This window comes from Antrostomus carolinensis, unplaced genomic scaffold (assembly GCF_000700745.2).
Source record: "Antrostomus carolinensis isolate BGI_N321 unplaced genomic scaffold, ASM70074v2 scaffold1308, whole genome shotgun sequence".
NCBI lineage: Eukaryota > Metazoa > Chordata > Aves > Caprimulgiformes > Caprimulgidae > Antrostomus > Antrostomus carolinensis.
The window spans coordinates 1-9,793 of record NW_010330663.1 but is presented as its reverse complement, the minus strand read 5'-3'; the positions used below and the strand labels follow the sequence as shown (position 1 = coordinate 9,793).

The window sequence follows — 9,793 nt, the reverse complement described above, 5'->3', positions numbered from 1 at the left end:
CAGAAAGGAAGCATCACTAACCATTGCATCACTAACCATTGCCATCATTCTGGGCTGTCACAGGTCCCTGGGATGCCCAAACTGCTTTCACCTGTAAGGCAGGAGCACGTTCTCTGACAGCACAGCAGAGGGGAGAGGGAAGGAGTATGGCTAATGTCACCATTGCCTTTCTGGTGTGACACTAACACAATGCAAATCTTACCAGTCTAGGAGAAAACTAAGCCAGCATGGAAGTTTCCAGCTGTGTTAGCAAGTTACACTGGGTGACAGCTGAGCAAGTGGCAGAACTGACATGGAAAGACAGGGCTTTAGGTGGGGCACAAGGACTGCACGCGTTTCCACGTCACTGATACTGTGGCTCTGCTGTGGGGCTGAACCAGAACTTGGCCCCCAACCCTCACCCTGGCCACAGATGGGGAAAGGGAATTCTCTAGATTAAGCAAAAATCACTCCTTTTAAAGGAAAAAATGAATCCTAGTACTTCTTAGGTCTAGCCTACAATAAAAATAAAGGGAAATCATAAATGTCAAGCTTTCAGAAGGTGGCAGAAGGGTTGGTCTGGGTTTTGGGGTTTTTTTGTTTTGTGTAAAGCAGAGTCCTATTAAATTTAAGAGTTAAAAAGCAGTATACTCAACATTTTAAGCTTGCTAAGGCATCTGAAACAATGTGGCAATCAATATCAGAACAGGTCAAGTGTTTTGTATTCTAGCAGTTACCGTTTTCCACAAAATTAACAAAATAAACTGCATCTGTATTAGAATGTTTTATTAAAAATACGTATCTCTTGTTTCACATAAAAAGAACCAACACTGTAATTAAACACATCTTAAGAAGTTGGACAGGAATTACTTGAAAAAAAATACAGATACCTTTAAGCCCAGAGAACCCAACCTTTGACTGCATGAGCCACAAATTAAATTCTTCCTGTGTTCAAGACCCAGAGTGCCTGTCCTGCACACAGTGAAGTGCCAAGGAAGGAGCAGCGAGTCAGAGGCAGGGGTGCGAACCACTCCACAGCGGTGTTCCCCAGCAGACACCCACACAAGCAGGGTATGTGCGTCCTTCTGCTTAAATCCAGGGACGCCTGTTGCTCCCCAGCCCTATCGCTGGGCATGATGATAACCTTAACAAGAGAAACGCTGGAGTGGCACTCAGCTCAGGTGTCACAGGTTGGCCACCTCTTCTGTAAAGGAGAAATTCAGCACAGCACTTCCAGTTAATTTCACTTTGGATCCAGCAGAAACTCGCATTAACGACACTGCTGAAGGAAACGCATCCACGCTTCGGTGATACAACATGATGCAATAGTCTTTTTGTTAAGGTGACCATAAGTGAAACGTATGCTGGAATCCACTGTTGGATCCCCACTTCTCACAACTCAGATCCATCTCAGATTTTTGAGAAGACACAATTTTCAAAGCAACAAGTTATCAGCTTGGGCAGCAGCAAATCCTGATTGAAAGTTTGGTGCATAAAAATCTAAGTCAGAATACAAAAGAGCTGTCAGAGACATCTGCTATTTAAAGTGTACAGAACACAACACTGGCTGCATTTATTCTTTTGTAGAGAACATCAGTTTGCCAGGCTGCCTTTCCTGCACTGAAGATTCAGCTCCTTTTAAAGTCACCGAGAGATGTATTCACCATCCCTCCAAAATTATCAAAATGCTTTGTAAATTCAGGCTCAAAAAGCACACCAGATACTAGCTGTAAACTAAAATTTACTGGCCAACTCATAAATTAAGCAAGGCACAAAGAAGAAAAGACACTGGAGCAATGGGGAAGCAAGCTGACGTGAAATCACAAATCAGTGGTCCCTTTGCTGTGACCTGACAAAGCATTTAAAGATGGGCAGCTGAAACAATATCTATCATTGGACAACCAGAGTAACTGTAAAGCTAAATTCAATTTTGAAGAAAAAAAAGCTGGCTTGCATGTCATTATACATGCTCCAATCCCATAAAGGCATCTGATTAAAAAAAAAATATATATATAAAAAAATACTTAAGATACATCATGCCTCATAAACCCAAGAGGGTATTAGCTTCATGTAACTTTAGAGGCCTCTCTCCTTAAGTATCCTTTATCATCTACAGTGTTAAATCCTTAGACTGCAGTTTAATCAAGCGCTGTCTGAAAAGCCTGTCACTTTACTGACTGTGTTGGGAATTTATGACAGAGATCAGCTTCCTCACTCAGCCCACTGAAGTCCAAGGCCTACCAGTAAAGACAAAATGATTCCTCCTAACGTACTGTTATTGCACAGATTGTAACAGAGTGAGATTTGCCCAGCACAGCATTTGTTCCTATTTCTAATGCATGAAAAAGGAAACAAACTGCTTTTCAGGACTTCAAATAAGTAAATAAGTTTGCAGAAGTAGAATTAAAGAACGCTGGGTTTTTTTGTTTTGGTTTTTTTTTGTTGTTGTTGGTTTCTTTTTAAGTAAAGCAAATTTGTCCTGGGATTAATGAAATATAAATATCCACTAAGCTCCAGAATGCCACCAATCAAAATAATTTTCCTTACTGGAATGCCATCTTAAACACAAGATCTCAATTTGCCAAAATATGAGCAAATAAAATACGTCTCTTATTAACACTCTTTAACTCAGTGTCATCAAATTTCCAAGTAATTTCAAAGCCCATATTGAAAAGCTTTGATCCTCAGGGCTGACCTGCTCTGCATTTTAGAAGGAAAAAAATTATTTTAAGACATTCCAGGTTGGGAATTGATAATCCTTCCTCATCCCTGTAGAGCTACAGGTGAAGTTCACAAGTTATTTAAAACTTCATCTTCCAGAAAATAGGAATGGCAAATTTTGTTCAGCTGTGAGGTGGCAGCACAGGAAATAACTGGGTTTTAAACAGTTCACCTTGAACAGCGTTGAAGAACAAGGCTGAAAAGATTAAGTCAGTAATTAAATAAGCTACAGCATGAAAAGTCCAGCAACCATAAAGATCAACTCTGAAAAATACACAAGCCCATTGTTACTTGTATATACACTAAAAAAAAAAAAGTTTTAAAAATCCCTCCCAGGGTCATAATCCCCTTCCCAGAGAGATGTTGTTATAGCGTGTGTACAGTGTTCCAAAAGAATCTTTCATAGCCTTCAAAATTCTTCATGGTTTTCCTAATCCATTTTGCAGTGAGTGATACTTCTCTCCAGAACTGAATAACACTTTAAAGCCTACTTGAAAATCCATGTTTAAGATGGCCTTTAAATAAAATATTCAAGCTTCTAAACAGAATTTTTTTTAAATACAATTGGTTTTTGTTTTAATCACAAAAAAGATCTAGTGAATTTGCTAACTTATTAAAAAACAGACTAGAAATAAAATATAAAAACCAGTTTCTAGCCTCCAGTAATTCACAAAATGCTATTACAGTACAGAAGAACATTATTAGTTAAATCAGTTTTATTTCTTCCAATAGCTACTTTGAAAATAAAGGGTAATTTGCCACTAATTCTATTACAGAAGTTTGTAAGTGGGTAGCTTTTTGTATGTGCAGTATGAAACAAAGAACAGTGCTACAGAACTGAATCAGTCTGCCAAATACCCTTTTCAGACATCATATCTTAAAATACGTGTGTCTAAATGAACAAGAAACTCAGAGAACGCCCTGTACCCAGTTCCACTGCCTGCATTTGCATAATGCATGGATGCAAGGGTCCACCTATGTAGCTCTTACAATAGGATCATAATCTAGTAACAGCTTATCAAGGTTCAACCCTGCTTTGATCTCAGTAAGCAGGAGCATGAACAGATACTATTGTTAGTGTACTGTCCCAGCATTAGCAGCAATTTTGTCTGTAGTGAGATCAGAGTTAAAAAAAAAAAAGTCTGTCAGGAAGTAACACAAGAGAACAACAATGAACTTGCTGAACTCGGGTCTCCGTTGCTTTGCACCTTGGGAAACTTGACCTTACAAATGATTATGGTCAGTGCGAGGCAGAAAGAATCAAGCCTGTGATTTTCACAGTTTAAATGAGCACAAGAACTCAGCTTCCAAGATTTTGTCCTCCTAAGATGCATGTGTCACAACAGGAATGTCAATTTCTATGGCAGAGAGGCGCGAGCGTGCAGAATAGGGCTGAGAGGCGTAGCTGTGCATGCTGGGGGCATGGGAATAGAGGGGCTGCCAGAAAGGAGAAGGCAGGCTTTTACATGCGCAGTACCACAGAAACAGCAGAACAGAAGTGAAAAACAGGCCACCTGCACTGGCAATGGCAATAAATACAGAGATGTCAAAGCTAAAGACAGGCTCGTATTTTCTGTTCAGATAATTGTTATAAAAAATGACCCAGACTGACGGAGTGAGACAAATGGCACACGCAAGCAGGAACAAGAGCCCAGCCACGAGATGGCAGCCAGCGCTGTTCACAAGGCATTTGGCCAACTTGACGTTTGGCACACTTGATACAAAGGCTGTGTTGCACATGCCAATCAAGCAGAGAAACAGAGCTGAGACTGCAGTGAACATACTCAGCGGGAGGGCAAACTGAAGAACACGCAAATCCAGCTGATCGACAGCAGTGTACCACTGCGGGTCATATATCACACAGTCTCTGCTCCCATCGAAGCGAGCGCACTTAATCCAGAGTCCAGTGTAAATGGTCACATTCCTCTCATTCTTGTTGAATGTGTACAGTCTCATTTGCCTCCAGTTTGGAAGCAGAACTGCTGCAAGGAGCCCAGCTACTGAGGCTGTTCCACTGAGGAAGGCCAGTACTGTTGCTGCGTGAACATCCCGGCAGCCCATTCTTGCCCACAGAAGCTGCTTCCTGTAATTAAAGAGAAAAATTTTAAAAATAAAAATCAGTAGGTGTAAATTTATGGGCATAGGACTGACTATAGTTGACTTGTGCCAAGTTAATAAACTTGTGTGGTAGCTGATAGGCAGCAGCTCTCTGGCACCTTCTTTGCCTTACACACTTATGTGGAGGTAACACTACCAAGCTCACGCTGTAATGAAACCCCAGATTATTTCACAAGATTGTTATGATTGCTCAGCTGGAAGAATGCTAAATTCGCTGGGTTCGAGATCCAAAAGGAGCACTTTAACATGCAGTTCTACACATCCCTTCACCTCGTGTCACTGTGTGGATTTTACAGAGTCTGAGTGGAGAAGGTGAGTCACTGACTGAGCGGGATTTAAGAACTTCACCCCTCCTCAACTGGCAGCCCCCTCTGTTTAGTCCAGATGTACTATCAGAGCGTGTGCTCAGTCCTACCACACTGCTGCGCGAGTGAAAGGGAACTGCTTAAAACCAGCATCACTAGACTGGACAAGGAATGCATACGTAGGCAGTTATCCACATTTTACATAGGCCAAGTTGTTGATGAGAGCTGCAGGCTTGTAGAGAAGTTGCTGTTGAGCAACTTACTCTGATTTTTTTAAAAGCAACTAACAGTTTTTCCACACTACTTCTGCCTTTCAGAACCAGCTGTCCAAGCACATGAACAATTCCAGAAAGCAGATGGCTCTTCAGCTTTCACATTTTCCTCTTCAGAGGAAGTGTTAAAGAATACTGGTTCCGTTTCAATGTAACCATTGTCCGTGTACCTTGCATAGCCTCTTGCTTGCAAGAGCCCAGGAAACAGTCTCAATGACAGGTCTTTAAAAAAAAAAAAAAAAAAAGAATTCTAAACCAGACTCATTAATCCCATTTCTGGGTGCTTGAGATACTTTAAAGAGGCTTAATACATAACAGGCACTGCACATCCACCCCAGTGTGTACTTGAAGCTGGACACTAAGAATTACAGTAACTGAAAATCAGCAGACTTTGAAAAGTCTCACTGAGCGCCACTGAGTCATAAACTCCTACTGAAATTTCTTCCAAATCATTACACTGCACTGTGCTTATTTCTCTAAAGCCACAAAACAATTCTTTAGGTACCAGAAGTTCTACCTAATGCATAGACAAATAACTGAAAATCTCTAACTCAGAAAGGTTACAGACATGGTTGCAACCAAAGAGGAAACAGGATCTGATTCCTTACTTACCCTTCTCCACCTGCAAACTTCAAATGCCCAAGGAACTTTTCAGATAAGGAATTTCCATGTATACTGGAAGCAGACTACAAGCATTATCAAGCTATATAGCTAGCCAGCATTTTATTGATTTATAGACAAATAAATAAAGCCTAATTTGTTCCCTAAGAAGGCATTAGGCATTGATTTACTTTTCATGCCATCTAACCCTGAAGGATTACAATGGTATGTGGGTAACATTTAACTGCTGATTAAAGAAGTACTGCTTTAAAGAAATAACGACAACCACATTTATGCTAAAAATGCACCTTATTAATCAAAAAGATGGCATTATATTTTTGCTAAGAATAGCTGATGGGCAAGCTATGTTCTCATGGCAGTAACCTTTGCGGAGATCGAGTCACTAATAGGATACTCCCCATGTAAGGGGACCCAAGACTTATTTCCATCATAATTGGTTTAATATTACGCTTAGCCTCACCTTCAGTAAGGTCAACTTGCAAGGAAATGGAAAGATAACAAATGAGCTTAAACCTAACAGAGCACCAAATTTTGTTCTCCTCAAGCCTGATACTTCTGCACTTCCATAAAGAGTTTGCTTTTGCCTGGATAAGACTTCCATGCAGGCAGGGCACACTGTGAGACAGAGCTCTACCAGAAGCAGCTGGAATAACCACAAGATTGACCATTTTCAGAAACACACTATTTCTGCAAATTCATTTCCAATAGTAGATGATGAAAATCTGGGCAGAGTTAATGCAGGGTGGGCAAGAAGTGATGTGAGGTTCACCCATATTTTTCAGTAAAAGAGGATGGAAGAAAAAAGCTATAGTATATCAAAGTATAGTTATGGCAAGGACTATGCAGGCAGGACTTAGGACAGCATAGGAAGATTTGTATTTTCTATTACTTCTGCTGTACCAGTTACATGGACAGAAAACTTTAGTCTGTAGTTCATCCTATAGTTTCCAGGTGTGTTTAGGCCACCCTGCATACCTTGCTTTTGCTGGCCATTCCTGGTAGATACACCAAGGGTGGTTTTTTGGTTGTTGTTTTTTGGGGTTTGTTTGGTTTGGGGTTGTTTTGTTTTTTCTTGTGGTTGGTGATGGCATTTGGTTTGGTGTTGTCTGTTTGCCTTTTTTTTTTTTTTTGTTAAAAAAAAAAAAAAAAGTGTCTTTAGTGTTTCTCTTGGAGTAGGAAGGGAAAGACACAGAAAATAACTCATTTTCCCATTACAGTGTGTCAAAGACAAGTTAATTTGTAGGTAGGATATCCCTGACCCCCTCATCAGGGGAAACTCGTCTCACCTTGTAAATACTGCTAGCTTTATAGCTGTAATTACAGCTTCAGTTACAGATCCCTGATTAAGATGGTAACAAAACATATATTGTCTTAACTAAGACGGATCCAGTGCACTTACCAGTGGTATGTCCAACTCAAGAGAAACCTTAGCAACTTTTAGAAGTAGGAAAAAAGGTGTTACTGGATCTAGGAAACAGAACAAGGAGAGTGTCAATATCACATCTGTTTCATGTAATTTCAGCAAAGGTGTTTACAGTGCAATTCAGCAATAAGGAATCTCAGATATGTTTACATCAAGCCAACTCCATCATCTTTCTACAATTTCCTGTTATTTTAAAAACAAAACTCACACTACTTTTTTTTAATTCCTTCAGGATTTTTCTCCAGAATGTGTTCTCTTTCTATCAATCCATCTCTGTCTTCATGCAGCAAATAAGGGTGCAGAAAACTCCCTTTCTTACAGGTGTTCCAAGACACAAAGATGTCCACATCCTGAATTTTATGTTTCTAGCAAAAAAATCCATATAAATTGATACAAAACTATTATTGCAGATGTTAGGTTCCAGGCTGCACTTAAACAGCAGGGAAGAAGGGGTGCAGTGATTTTTTTTCTTGTTTTAACGTCAGAGAACAAAACACAGACTCTAAACTATTTATATACTTGTGGTTCTCTACTCCTTCCGGGCTTCTACACAAAGGTTTGAAGGAAAGGGAGAAAGGCAGGAAGCACTGGTGATGCCTTCTCAATGGCTGTCCAGCTTTACCAGAGGAAGAGAAAAGATCCTCTTTACACCCACATCTGGGATCCACACCACGGAGTCCCAAGATCAGCTCTGCAGGTCGTAATAGAAAAATGACTTTTCTACTGGACAGTGTCAGATCTACAAGCAAATAGCAACCATCTAAAGGCGAGATTACTGTACTGACATGTTTATAGAGTTCATTCTAAATGACCTATACCAAAACCTGAAATATTATATCATTTATACACGTGTGGTCTCCTGGGTGCAACACCAAAGAAATTCTCGCAAACTGTCTAGGCAAGAGCAACCCTACAGCACGCACTCACGCAACTCAAATTCTTCACTAAATGAGAAAGTGAATTCCCAGGTCTAGAATCCTCCAATATGGATGTTAATTGCATACAAGATACAGAAATGCAGACACAATCAAAGCAAGCATCCCACTGGATTTCCACTGCCAGGTTAATCAACCAAGACTGCTATGAGTAAATGCAGCAATTTGGGCAAACTAACTACACAGGGCTGCAGAGGTCAGCATCAACATGTTCAAATGCATTTGGAGGAGAAGTAGCAGCTTTTTTTTTTTTTTTACATTGGAACTAAAAAAACCCAGTATTACTGCACAGCTCAGAGCAACTGTTTTTATTCAGGGACATTTCTGAGCCATTTCCAAGCTTTCTGCGCATTTAACAGCAATTGAAGCTAAAGTAAACATACAGATCTACCTCTGCAGAGTCACACCCCCAAAAACATCCCAGTACACAGTAACAACCATAATTAAGTAGAAAATTAGTACTGGCAAACAAATCTGTCAGAAAGGGAGCTCTGCCCAGCCCAAGTCACTCCCATTAAATGATGAAAACCCATGGCCACCAGCTGTTGTAATAAACAGATACAGAGCAGGTATGAAATATTTGACAATATCCAACTCTGAAAGACCTCAGTTTCTGTAGACATGGAGTTTCTGTTTCCTTCCTCTAGCTGTTTAGTCCATCTGATTTTATCCTCTGTCACTGGCAGTGTTGAATAACTAGGGACCTCAGCTGCTTCTCAACTAGCTGTCCAAGGTTTGGCCAGCATAGGTGAAACCCTCTCTTGCTTAAGTTTCTAAACTCAAGTGTCTTATATCCCAAGTATTTTACAGCTGTAATACTCAAGGCTCTTATATCTGATCCACAAAAGTTACCAGTCCTAATACCACTTCAGGGACAGATTTTACCATGGCTCCAATTCTAAATTCCACATTGCTGTAACAAGAGATGCTGGCTGAAGCTAGTCAAAAACTGGTAAATCATTAACTATCCACAAGCCAAAAGAAAAAAAAAAAAACAACAGCAAATTAAAACCAGGCATTTGTTAGAGACATAATTCAGTGTTGAGTAAAGCCAGCTCTGTTCTCTTTTGCATGGCCTTGAGCAGACCACAGTCTGGGAACCAGCGGTGTTCTGTAAAGCCCTACAGCAGGGAGGTCACAGTAAACACAATTTATAAACAAACACATTCTAAAGCTCTTATCAACAGTATTACCAGGTTAAAAAAGTTACTATGGGTCTTGGAGAACCGACCACCAGAAAGAGGAAGCAACACCTCTTCTGTTTCAAGATAAATGGAAGTAACTGATACAGAATCAGTATCACCAGCCAATTTTTTTCTTCTAGAACTCAGTCACAGAGTTCGAAGTGCTACAAAACTCCTATTAAAAAATAAATCCAGACACAGAGGATTAGAATTAACATTCCCAGCTAATACATTA

General features: G+C 40.2%; 1 protein-coding gene across 1 annotated transcript; it reads right to left on the bottom strand.

Moving 5' to 3' along the window:
- Positions 1-3,977: 3,977 nt before the first annotated feature.
- CLDN12 (claudin 12) lies at positions 3,978-4,761 on the bottom strand. Its single transcript, XM_010172958.2, has one exon. It carries the CDS (start codon positions 4,759-4,761, stop codon positions 4,024-4,026), a length of 738 nt encoding a protein of 245 aa, XP_010171260.1. The 3' UTR covers positions 3,978-4,023.
- Between the last annotated feature and the right edge of the window lie 5,032 nt (positions 4,762-9,793).